The following is a 12892-nucleotide window of genomic DNA, read 5'->3' on the forward strand; positions in this document are numbered from 1 at the left end:
GAACTAACTAAAAGTATGTTGATTAGCTGACAAGTCATATCAGGTAAAAGAATGATAGGTAAGAGCATAAAATATCTGCCCTGTGGTTCCCCTTGGCTGGATTTGAAAAATGCTGATACTGACATATGCAGTTATTATGTGAATAAACAGTAAACACAAGGAGAAATGAAATATAAATTTGGATACTCACTACAGCACATATACCTTTAGTCTACAGATCTGTGGGTTTCAGGTTAGATGATGGCATGAGAGAGAGAGATGACTCGACTGGTTATGCCCGTTCCCCGTTTGTTGGCACCACTGGTGCTGATGGTCATCTTGCCAGCGTGTTTGTGCGCATGTCCCCGTTCCTGCAGCTGCCCGGGCCAAAAGGAGGTGCATTGCACCTTCCGCCACCTTCCCTCCATTCCCCACAACATACCTAAAGATACACAGCGTGTCAACCTGGGGTAGGTGGCTTTGCATTTTACCAATATTGATGCAGATATACATGCTGCTGTTAATATAGTGGTTAATATTAAACTGAGAGATTTAACACAGGTTGAAATGCACAATATAAGAAGACGTTTGACATTAAATACAAACTGATTATTCCCTGTATAACCCTGTAATAACTTAAATATCTTGACAGGTACTACCATAAGTCAAAGTCTTGATTGTTTGCAGTGCATTTAAGGACACCAGATAGAAGAGATTTATTACAAAATAATAGAGATCTCTGGTGTAATCTGTAACAGATTCAAAGAAGAGAATGCACACTATGATTTCCCCTCCTTTGTAAGGAGATAAATATCTTTCATTCTGATTTCCTTTATGTTCTGTCTGCACCCCTGTACAGGTATAACAATATTGAAGCAGTACGAACTTCAGATTTCGCAAACCTGCACCAACTGGAGATGCTTATGCTCCATGGGAATGATATCACTACTGTGGCCTCAGGATCATTTTACCACCTACGCTCCCTCCAGGCAAGTGTGGATATGTAAAAATGTGTGTTTGGACCTAGGGAAGTCGTATATTGCCTTTTTGCAATGTCTTCTGGTTTCACATGCCATACATAATGGCCCATGACAAACACAGAAACAAATGAATGAAATTTCCACAAAGCAATGCAAGTTCTTTATACAAAATTACTTAAAATTCCATATTCTTTAACCATATTGTCACTAGATATGCCAAAATCAATTAAATAGTAAACGTTGCTGCTGCTTCACAGATTCTGAAACTGAGTTACAACAAGCTTAAGACCATTGATGCGGGCATGCTTGAGGGCTTGACAAGTCTAGTGCGCCTTCACTTGGACCATAATCTAATTGACTTCATTGAGCCTTTCTCCTTCAATGGACTTACATCTCTGAAGCTGCTTCAGCTTGAGGGCAACCGACTACAAGACCTGCACCCACAAACATTCATTACCCTGTCCATACTCGGCAACTTTTGGGGTTCAACTTTGCGTCACCTTTACCTGGCAGAAAATAGGCTGGACTACCTGCTACCTGGTACACTCCAGCATCTTAGCAAGCTGGAGGTCATTTCTCTGCATGGCAACCCCTGGACCTGTGACTGCCACTTGGAGTGGCTCATAGAATGGAAAAAGAAGCATGAAGGTTTTTTGTTTTGTTTTGTTGGTTTTGTTTGACATTGACTGAAAATATTGAGAGGACATGTACAAGTCCATCATTAAAAACACATGCGTGATGAAATGATACTGTAGGAAGTCATGACACTTTGTTGTAACGAAGACAAATGTCAGGTCGCTGACTTCCAAAAACTTATTTTCAATTTGTACAGTACGTGTATATACAGATTTAAAATATCAAGATTCTCTCTCCTGTTTTCTAGGTATAGTGAAGTGCAAAAAGGATCGTGATTCTGCAGCGAGTGAAATCTGTGCAGTGTGCTCTTCACCACAGCTCCTCAATAACACTCAGATCTTTCAGCTGACAAAGGAGAAGCTCACTTGTGAGAGGCCCTCCCTACAGTCCCCACTGAAAATAGGAGAAAGCAGTATTTGGGAGGACTTGGAGCCAGATCTTCCATATATCAAGGATCTGGAGAGTCCATTGGGCCAGTTAACTTTTGTCCTGTCCGACAGCCATGGGAATGTGGCTCACGTAGCCTGTGATGTCTCTCGTCCAACTGAAAGCACCTCCATGGTCTGGGAGCACCTGAAGAAGTCAGAGCAGGTAGAAGTCAATGTGACTCTAATTAGCCTACTGGAATGTGAGATTGACAAGGAAGCACTTCAGAATTTGTGGAGGCTAGTTGCCTATTACTATGAAAGCCCAGCCATCTTGGAGCGAGGACTTAAACATGAGAACACATCCAGAGTGACCTATCGGTATTCTCAGGTCTCAAGTGAGGATTCTCCTTACTTCACAGACCTCAAGGGGCATTTGACAGCAAACCCAACATGGCTTTTACAACCAAGAGTTACCCTTCAGTTAAACAGACAGAAGACTACAACCAGGAAATTAGTACTGAACTTTTCAACTTTCATTACAAAGCGCATCAGTGGAAGAGGGGAGCAAGAGGACGTTATCTCTTCATGGGCAATGATACAAAGAAGAACACCAGGGAGAATTCAGTCTGTGCTGGAACATTCTGATGCCAGTATGGACTGTAGCGTGTTGAGCTCAGGACATCAGCCTGTACGATGGATGCTTCCAGATCTAACCACACTGGATAATTCTGATTCAAAGCGAGATGTGTCTGAGCATAGCAAATTAATTATCAAAAATACAAGTCTGTCAGACTCTGGAATGTATCATTGCTTTATTCAAACTGATACTGAAGTGGATATAGTCTCTTTCAGACTAACAGTCAGGACTAATCTCCTTAGCCCCAGTGACCTAAATGGGAAAAAGATGTCTGTAGAAAGTGGAGAATCGCTTACTCTTCCCTGTTATGTGAATTCACCCCAGCCGAGTGAGACCAAATGGTTCCTACCCAATAATCAAATTCTTGGATCATCAGAACCAAATGGGAAAGCATATGTATCACAAAATAACTCTCTTGTTATCGAAAAAGTTACCCATGAAGATGCTGGGGAATACAGCTGTCTGGCCGCTAACCTCTATGGAGTGGATATGTTGTCTCATCTAGTTGTAGTCACTGGTGAAAAGGTAAAAGACCCTCCAGATATAAGTGTAGCTGAAGGTGAATCACCTTTGTTTGAGGGTGAGGAAAATGAAGGCTCAGGTTTTCAAGAAATAAAACGTCCAACTTCTAAAAAAACACAACAGAGAGTCGATGGGAAACACAGGAGTTCAGGTGGGCTTTTACGACCTGGTACCAAAGGAAAGAGAATTAAGGAGACAGTGAGGAAACCTAATAAATCTGTCAAAGAACTTGACCCGCATCGCTGGGCAGAATTTCTAGCAAAAGTGAATGTGAAAGTGTCAACTGCGCAACCATTCCCAATTACGATGACGACAGCAACAAAATCAACAACAGCAGAATCTGTAACACAAACCACATATATTTTCACTACTAATGCCTCTCCAACAACAATTACAGAAGGCACAAGCAGTCCCACCTCAATTTCAAGCCCTGGGGTTCAGAGTGAAAAAAGTTTTGATAAAGGCACATATGTGGAGAAAGAGGGCACAAGACATAGAGACCCACTACACCACAGGGAAGACTACTCAAACATTCCTGAAGTGATTTCACTAAATCCAGAATCAACCTCTGCATCTCCCATTGTCCCAGCTGCAAAAAACGTAACACAACCTCAGAAACAAGTGGACAGATATGAACTAGAAGAGAGAATTAAGGCCAACAACAATCCTATTTGGACACAAAGACGACGACCCACATTCAGGCGAAGGAGACCCCCTCTACATAGATTCCGCCCACAGAGACCCACTTTACCTCCATCAACAACAGAATACATTCAATTTTCAAAATCCTTATCCCCAACGAAGGTATCTGAATTCACTCAACGCAAGGAAGAAGAGACTAAAGCTACGGGCAAAAACAAAGAAGACACGGCCATCAAACTAAAGGGTTCAAGTCAACTGGACCTTCTTACTGAGGAACCACCTCAGGTTTACACAATGTCCACATTTACAAGAGAGGGAAAATCAAGAGAAATGAATATCAAACATCATGTGTCATTTCAAGACAAAATTACTACACCTGTGCCAAATGGTAGATTAGGTGTCACATTGGAACCTATTCAAAACAAGTTGCATGGAAGAGAAAACAGTGAAGACATTAGCTGGGGATCAGATAAGACTGAAGATAAAACTAAACAACATTCTTTGACAGTAAAAACAACAAACTCACCTTATCTTTATCACACAAATGTTAAATCTCCGCTGTCACCCAAAATAACAGTTACCACAGTTAAACCAGTCCTCACTGAGACAGTCAGACACAGAATGGACAAACCAAAGACAAGACTTGAAAATTCAGATTATTCAAATGGTTTCCCTATTCATCCTTGGATTAACCAACAGCACACACAGAAGAGAACCCAAACATCACTCAAACAACAACCCTTCACCCCGCCTCCCTTTTGGCTTTATACCGATCGTGCTCCTTTGTCGCCCACAGATTACAGTTCAAGACAGCGATACTCTCCAGACAGGCCATGGCATTTCCACTATACCGGGGGCAGGGTCACAGAGGTAACTAATCGACCAGAAATCACAGCAGAGACAGCAAAGCCAACAGCATACATCTCTGGCTCAACCGCAACTGCCTTTCCCCTGACTTTACCCCCCCACAGCAGCTCTTCCCCACGAGCCAGGGACTTCCTCCTTTTCTCCAGACTTCGAAATAGATATAGACAATCGCAGATTGATGCATACCGCCTTTCTCAACTTGGAAAACCGGTCACCTCCAAGCCAAGTGTTACTAAGCCCACTCCACATCAAGCTCCAAAGCTCCCAAGCGTCTACAAGTCTGTTACACCACCTTCCATCCCAGTGTCAGTGAACAAGCCACAATCTACCACAAGTGTATTCTATGGTAGTCGTTGGCACCATAGTTACTTTGGGACGAAGAAACTAAGTACTGCTCTGCCCTTCCCCAATCTGATGGGTAATGGACTGAAGCCCAGGATTACCTCAGCAAACTCTGTGAGTGTGTCTGCATTAGCAGAAACGGATATCTCCATACCCTGTGAATCATCTGGAGACCCAGAGCCCTCTCTCTCTTGGACCCAAGTCTCAACAGGTGAGGTGAAATTCAGTCTATTTCAAAACATCTTGTGGTAATTACACCGTGCATCATCCTTTCTCATAAGTTCCCCTCTTGGCAATCAAGTATATGTATTATATTAATCACTATTTGTTCAGAAGACTATCTCTACTATTTCTGGGAATATTTCAGATTATTTTGACAAACTGTTTCCATGTTATAAATACAGTGGAAAGGCTTTGCATTACAAAAGGAAACATATTATAGAAAAACGTACAGCCCATTTTAGAGTCATACAGTTTACACACTGGGTGATTACCCATTTGTTTGAGGACACCACGGTGAGATTTGTCTGTATTACAAAGCCAAGCACTGCATTAATTAAAGCTTATTTGTTTACGAACATCAATTTTTGCACTCGCATATAAACTTTTCCATTCTTTCTGTATTCCTTAGGGATCAGCATTCCAGCCAATACAAAGCATGGACAAAGATTTGAGGTGCATTCCAATGGAACATTTGTGATAAAGAATGTTCAGTTGCAGGACAGAGGCCAGTATCTCTGCACAGCACAAAATAAATTTGGTTCTGATCGAATGGTGATCACTCTTACTGTGCAGACACAGCCCCCAAAGATATATGGTGTTAAAGCCAAAGACATATCTGTATACTTGGGTAAACCAATAAATTTGGACTGCGTTGCTGTGGGTAAGCCCAAAGCCCAGATCTCCTGGATTCTCCCTGACCGGAGCTTTGTGCGAGAAGTGGGGTCTTTTGCAAAAGCAGCCTCATTTTTCCCAAATGGAACTCTGAGCATCAAATCAGCAAACTTTTCCAATAAAGGTGACTATATGTGCATTGCAAGCAATGCAGCAGGAGCTGACACTGTGACCTATCATATCCATGTTGCAGCTTTGCCTCCAACCATCACTGAGGGGGCCACAGAAAGTATTGCAATACAAAGTGGGAGGAGTGTCTATTTACATTGCACAGCAAAAGGAGAGCCAATGCCTCTTTTGAAGTGGAGTCTTCCTGATGGTGCCCACATGAAGCCCACACAGTTTCTTGGCAGACGACTCTTTGTGTTTCCAAATGGGACACTCTTCATTAAAAGTGTTGTACCACTTGATTCTGGACGGTATGAGTGTTCTGCCACCAATGTTGTGGGCTCTGCTAAAAGAGTGTTGCAGCTAGATATTGGACAAGAGACCCCAATCCCCTGGCAACGTCCATCTCAGCAGCATAGTGTCAAAGCCATGTATGGCTCCACTGTGTTCTTGCACTGCCCTGAGTCCGCAGGCTCCCAGAGAGGCACAGTTTGGAGACTGCCCTCAAAAATCCTGCTGGAACATCGTTACAGGTGCTGCGCCAAAGTAACTTTTCTAAAAATCTATCAGTAAAAATTACCACTTCCATAATGGCAGTAATGATCGTATTCTATTGCAGGATTCAATGAAATTGTATGTGCATCAAACTACACGGCATTTAATTTCCCCAAGTACATGAAACAGAGGTTTCTGTACAAAGGAACCCTGGACTCTGTAACAAAGTGATCAACATCTCCTTGGGCTATGTGTGATCTTCTCTTACTACAATTTAGAAAGTAGTTCACTGTAACATTATGTGGCATGACATAAATGCAGCAAAGGAGGTTCTCTCTGAACCACAACTTCCAATGACATGAGACACTGCACATCTTAACTTTAGATTCTACTACCAACGCAACAGATGTCATTATAATTTGGTAGAATTAATTTACTTGTGCACAATCAAAGATTATGTTTATTGGTTTATAGTTCTTTAGAGATCACTAGAAACCCTAGCTACTTAGTATGTAATCAAGTTATTAGCCCAAGGCAGAATAAGAGATACTAGTAGATTACACAGGAATGAACAGATTGTACAAAAAATATTCTTTAATTTATGGCATGAGTGATAAGCACATCCGAGGGCCAAAAGTGAAAAATAACAAACACAGACAAGGTCATTTACAATGCGACCATTCTACTACAACCTAGAGTGCAGAACTTTAGAATGTCTTGCCATGGAATTCTATCCCCCGTCAGGAGACAAAGGAGGTGTAAGTCTCTTTGATCTCCCTCCACACACCTCTATCACAAGATTTACCACTACAGGCCAACACAACTCAACATTTAACTTGACCTTTCACGGTTAGGTGAAAACAATATACAAAGACTGAGTTGTTGATCATTAAACTTTAAACTTGTCAGACACAGGAAAAAGAGTTCTGAGTAATATTATTATCTCACCAACTCTCAATCATGACTGCCATTTTTGTCTTTCAAAAGCGCTCAGTACTACAGTACTACAAAGCATGGAGAACAGTATTTTCAGACAAGCTGTCAACAATAAATATATGCAATGAAATCAACAAACACTGTGAGCTGACCATTACTGTGTTTCTTTTCAGCCCTCAGAGACACATCACTGCTTTTCCCAATGGTACTGTGAGGATCCTACAACTTACTGAAAAGGATGCAGGTAGTTACCTATGCATTTTTCAAAGGCCAAATGGAGAGGACATGGAGCTATTTCAAGTGGAGGTCCTGATGAAGCCTCCAAAGATTGAGAATGCGGGAGCCCAACAGAAAAGAGTTGCTAATGGGGAGAATTTTCAGGTGGATTGCGTGGCTTCAGGCCTCCCAGACCCTGAGGTGTCATGGAGCCTTCCTGATGGCACTGTGATCAATAATGCTCTTCAATCAGATGACAGTGGGACACGTTCTCAACGCTATATAATCTTTGGGAATGGTACGCTTTTATTGCACCAAATGGATAAAAAGGATGAGGGTGATTACACATGCTATGCAAAGAACACTCTCGGAGAGGATGAAATGAGAGTAAGTGTCAAGGTTATCTCAAACTCACCCAAGACTTCCTCCAAAGACCAGCTAACCATATTTGCACCACTTGGTGAGTCAGTCTATATGAAGTGTGATGCTCTTAGAAAATCCCAACCCACAATTATCTGGCTTTCACCAAGAAATGATATCATAACCTCAAATCCTATCAAGTATCAGATCATGAATGATGGAACTCTAGTCATTAAAAAGGTAAATTTATCTGACCAGGGAAAATATGCCTGTGTTGCACGAAATTCAGCTGGTGACAACATTAAAAATGTAATGCTCCAAATTGAGGACAGAGCCCCTCGTATCAATGGAAAAAAGGGGCAAACTAATATGAAAATTTTAGCAGTATCCTACCAGACTCTACTACTGGACTGCAAGGCAGAGGGTGTGCCAGAGCCACAGATTACCTGGACCACATCATATGGCATGTCCTTGCCCACACCATATCTGGGCGGCAGATTTCAAGTCCACAAAAATGGAAGTCTTGAGTTGAGGGGCATTAGGAAGGCAGATGAAGGCCAGTTTCTATGTGTTGCCACAAATTATTTGGGGGAGGCAAGTCTGGGATTTGACCTCGAAGTTGCATCACTTGCCGAAAAGCCAAGTTTCTCAGTGCCAAATATTGAAGTTCTACCTCTCAGACCAGATGGTGGTGACATCACCTTGGAGTGCCATGCTACTGGGAAGCCAAAGCCAGAACTGGCCTGGATTCTGCCCAATAGCACAGTGATGGCCCCAGGCTTGAGACTTCAGCGATTTATTCACTATCCAGAGAATGGAACTTTGCGCATCATCCAACCAGTGACCAACGATAAAGGTGTTTATCGTTGCCTAGCAAAAAATGTGGCTGGACAAGTAGAAAAAAGGTATGCACTGGAGCCTGGAAGAAAGCCTCAAATTCGAGGTACAGCTGGGGCCATGAAGATTTCCTTTGGACAAACTCTGAACATGCCATGCACAGTAGATGGCTGGCCAGAGGCAACAATCACCTGGACTCTCCCAAATGGTCTGGTCTTGGACAAACCTCAGGTTATTGAGCGTGTGACATATTTATCTAATGGTACACTTCAAATCAGAGAGACAGCTAAATCTGATAGAGGGACCTATCTCTGCAAAGCCACCAACACATTTGGAACCTCAATACTGTCATACCCAGTGACAGTAATGGTCTTTCCACCTCGGATCACAAATGCACCTCCATCCATTATAAGGGTTAACAAAGGCTCACCTGTGACTCTAAATTGTATTGCATCTGGCATACCCAAACCAGATATTTCTTGGACTCTACCAGGTCGTACTACACTTGTTCCCAGCAACCGCTTTGCAACACAGGGTGGAATTCACATGACAGTGGAAGGAAGTTTGGTCATACAAGATCCAGGCCTTATGAACTCAGGGATTTATAAATGTAATGCCAAAAACGCTCTAGGAACTGACTTCAAAGCTACATACCTTCAAGTGATATGAGCACCAGTGGATAATGTGTCAAATACATGCACAAGAGTGCCAAAAATTAACCTTGCAATTACAATGGACACCTCAGTTTAACCTCCACTAGACTAAAATGGCTCCTGAGTAGCTTATTATGTGCATGCACAATGCATTAAATAGCATAGATTATTTGACAGCCTCAAAGAACCATCGTTCTAAAAGTCACACTGAGGCCTAATCAACACCAGTTTATGTTTCAAAACGTCTAAGAATTTCATATAGATAAAAAATGTACTTCTATTTATGAACGTATTGTTTTGTAAATATTTAATAATATATTTCATTGGCTGAGGATAAATATTTTTTTTTGTTTAATTTCAATGCAATGTATATGTCTACATGCAAAATATCACGTTCTGAAATTATTAAAACTGATTTGTGATTATAACAGTGCAAATGTAAATCTGGGGAATGCTCTCTGATAAAATGCATTTGTAAACCACGGCATACAAACAGCCTTTCATTGTGGGAGTGAAAAGGAGCCTTGTATGGCACAAATGGCCATTGGAGTGTTCAAGCAGGAACAGTAAAACAAGTCAGTCAACCATTTTTGTATTGAGTTACTAAAATGATTTCTTCCTGAAAATATCCTGTACTTCTTTTTTCATAAGGTTACGTTCATTTTAAAAACTGGTCAGCCTACAAGACAATAAACTAGATTAAAGAACGTTATGATGTTTATATTTTAAATTCTCTAAACCTTAAATTTAGCTAGTTTTACTCTCCGTAGACTATGTGCAAGCTGTCACACCAAGAACATTCAAATGTTTTACAAATACAAACGTTCACCCAGTTTTCAGGCGTTGCGTTTCTTCATAAGGATCAAACGTTCTACAAATATACACGCGTATTACATCAATTACCGTGCACTTGCTAGACATAGCTCTCTTCGTCGGCTTCTCTCATCCGCTAAGGCGAAAACAGTGCCGAAGGGAGGGGATTTCACTTGTCGCCTAACCTCACTCCTTCCCCCAATAGCACAGTCAGACCAAGGCTCTAGTCCGTTCCCTATTTCATCGTTATGGCAAATGAAACTGTTGAAAATGGAGAGGGAAAAGCTAACATACGAAATGCTAATCTCACGTCGTCTTTGGATTTGAGCACGTCTCTGGACCATAGTGTACAAACTCGAATTTTTAAAATTATAGTAATAGGCGACTCAAATGTGGGTAAGACCTGTTTAACCTTCCGCTTCACTGGAGGAAGCTTCCCGGAGAAGACGGAGGCCACAATCGGTGTGGATTTCAGGGAGAAAGCCGTGGAGATTGAAGGCGAAAAAATAAAGGTAAAAAGCGGAGTCTTGCCAATAAGGCCGAAATTCTTTGTCTCGTTGGAGTAACTGCATTCAACATCCCCATGATGTCAGAATCAAAATAGAGTTTTGAAATACGTCTTGAGTCATGCAATGTATCTTCAGTTTTATTCTCACGCATTGCGTTAGTCGTAAGCCCTCATTTTTCTTTGTCATGAATTTAGCGATGAAACATCACTTTGTTATGTTTGATATGATCAATGTGCGCGCTGTTTTTGCTGCTTATTGTTTAATATGCTGTGTATTGTTTAAATTATATAAACATCGTGCATCAATGCCATATCCTCTCTTCACCTTTAACTGGATGCATTTACTTGAGCGATACACTGAAAAGGACATGACAACTGCGTAGCAGTGCTAATAGAGAATGGTTATTTATGTTTTCTGTTGGATGAAACTAGCGTTTAGTCATAAAGACAACACTTAGCAATGTAGAGAACAATATATTTAAAGGATTCAATTTTCCATTTTTGTATCAACACACCATATAATTTACTTCATAATTTGCTAGTCAATAATTTGTTTTAATGTGTTATTTCTTGCCTAGAATAAGTAGCAAATATTATAAGATAAATCGTTGTTTTTTACCTCTTTATCTCTTTGATCATTTATGTCTCCCATCCCAAATATAATTTGACATGACAAGACTTGTATGCCTCAAACAATATGTAAATGTTAGCATTAAAATGCACAGTAAACCTTGTCTAAATTATGCAAGGCTCTTTTGAAAAATAAACATTTTCATAAACGTTTTCATTCTAAATAAATCCCACCATGTGTTTGGAGTTAATAATTCATTTTAAGATTTCCCTCTCATTTTTTTTTAAATAACAACCTCTCCAGTAATCTGTATGTACCTCAGTCTCCATCAACCTGCTCTGACCACTGACTTGAATGATGTTTTTACCTCTAGGTCCAAGTATGGGATACAGCAGGTCAGGAGCGCTTCCGCAAAAGCATGGTGGAGCACTACTACCGTAATGTTCATGCTGTTGTCTTTGTTTATGATGTCACCAAGATGGCCTCTTTCCAGAACCTTAAGACCTGGATCCAGGAGTGCAATGGTCATCGGGTATCCCCCTCAGTACCTCGTGTCCTGGTGGGTAATAAGTGTGACCTGATCGATCAAATCCAGGTGCCCTCCAACACAGCCCTCAAGTTTGCTGATGCCCACAACATGCTGCTTTTTGAAACATCAGCCAAAGACCCTAAGGAGAGCCAAAACGTGGACTCCATTTTCATGTGTCTGGCGTGCCGATTGAAGGCCCAGAGGTCTCTGCTCTATAGGGATGTGGAGAGGGAGGATGGAAGGGTGAAGCTGTCCCATGAACCAGAGGTCAAGTCCAATTGCCCATGCTGACCGTACTGTGAAGCTCTGCCCTGAATGTTCCTCTCTAGCCCACATGTGATCATGCAAAAGACAGGAGGGGACACTAACGTTGAAATGAGCAACGAGAGAATGTGCCTGCAACTAATGACGTTTTTTCCTTTGTGACAGCTGCTTTTGTGACTTGCTTACTGTCTCTCTCTCTCTCTGTCTCTGTCTCTCTCTCTCTCTCTCTCTCTCTCTGTCTCTCTCTCTCTCTCTTCCTCTGCTTGTTTGTCCACCTATTTCTGGTTTTAGTGGGGTTGTTTTCTTGCAATTGACAGTTTTTACTTTTACATGCACTGTAAGGGAAAAACAACATGACAGAAAAAGCAACATAACAATTGACTTCACTGAGTAACCTCTACCTAACCTTATCTACCCCCGTCAATGACACTATTACTAAAATCGTATTAGATCACTTATATTGCTGCTGGCTTCACAGTGATGATTTGGGAGACTAGATATGTGAATATTGGATCAGAGCACCATTTTTATTATTTGTTTGAAAGAAAAAATTCCTTTAATCAAAGAAACAGAAATCAGAGTTGTTCATTTGGATTGCCTCTGTCCAGCCATGACAATTCAAACTCCAGCATACACTTAGCTTGAAAAATCATCATGGAATGCAATAATACATTACAAATCAAAGCCTTTGTTCTGAATTTCATGAGTGAAGGAGTGCATATGATTGGAAATTAT

General features: G+C 41.3%; 2 protein-coding genes across 2 annotated transcripts; both read left to right on the plus strand.

The window, feature by feature from the left end:
* Positions 1-273: 273 nt before the first annotated feature.
* LOC115804874 (matrix-remodeling-associated protein 5) lies at positions 274-9488 on the plus strand. The gene is made up of 7 exons (XM_030765363.1): positions 274-449; positions 839-968; positions 1217-1607; positions 1843-4060; positions 4157-5184; positions 5605-6508; positions 7580-9488. Exons 1-7 carry the CDS (start codon positions 274-276, stop codon positions 9486-9488), a joined length of 6756 nt encoding a protein of 2251 aa, XP_030621223.1.
* A 1045-nt stretch (positions 9489-10533) lies between these two features.
* On the plus strand, positions 10534-12184 carry rab33a (RAB33A, member RAS oncogene family). Its single transcript, XM_030766326.1, has 2 exons — positions 10534-10797; positions 11738-12184. Exons 1-2 carry the CDS (start codon positions 10534-10536, stop codon positions 12182-12184), a joined length of 711 nt encoding a protein of 236 aa, XP_030622186.1.
* Positions 12185-12892: the final 708 nt, after the last annotated feature.

Source organism: Chanos chanos, chromosome 2, assembly GCF_902362185.1.
Source record: "Chanos chanos chromosome 2, fChaCha1.1, whole genome shotgun sequence".
NCBI lineage: Eukaryota > Metazoa > Chordata > Actinopteri > Gonorynchiformes > Chanidae > Chanos > Chanos chanos.

Coding starts and splice junctions, on each gene's coding strand:
- LOC115804874 (XM_030765363.1), top strand. CDS start 274: ATGCCCGTTCCCCGTTTGTTGGCACCACTGGTGCTGATGGTCATCTTG. Junction 969..1,216: donor ACCACCTACGCTCCCTCCAG/GCAAGTGTGGAT, acceptor GCTGCTTCACAG/ATTCTGAAACTGAGTTACAA. Junction 4,061..4,156: donor CCACCTCAGGTTTACACAAT/GTCCACATTTAC, acceptor GCCAAATGGTAG/ATTAGGTGTCACATTGGAAC.
- rab33a (XM_030766326.1), top strand. CDS start 10,534: ATGGCAAATGAAACTGTTGAAAATGGAGAGGGAAAAGCTAACATACGA. Junction 10,798..11,737: donor TTGAAGGCGAAAAAATAAAG/GTAAAAAGCGGA, acceptor TTTTACCTCTAG/GTCCAAGTATGGGATACAGC.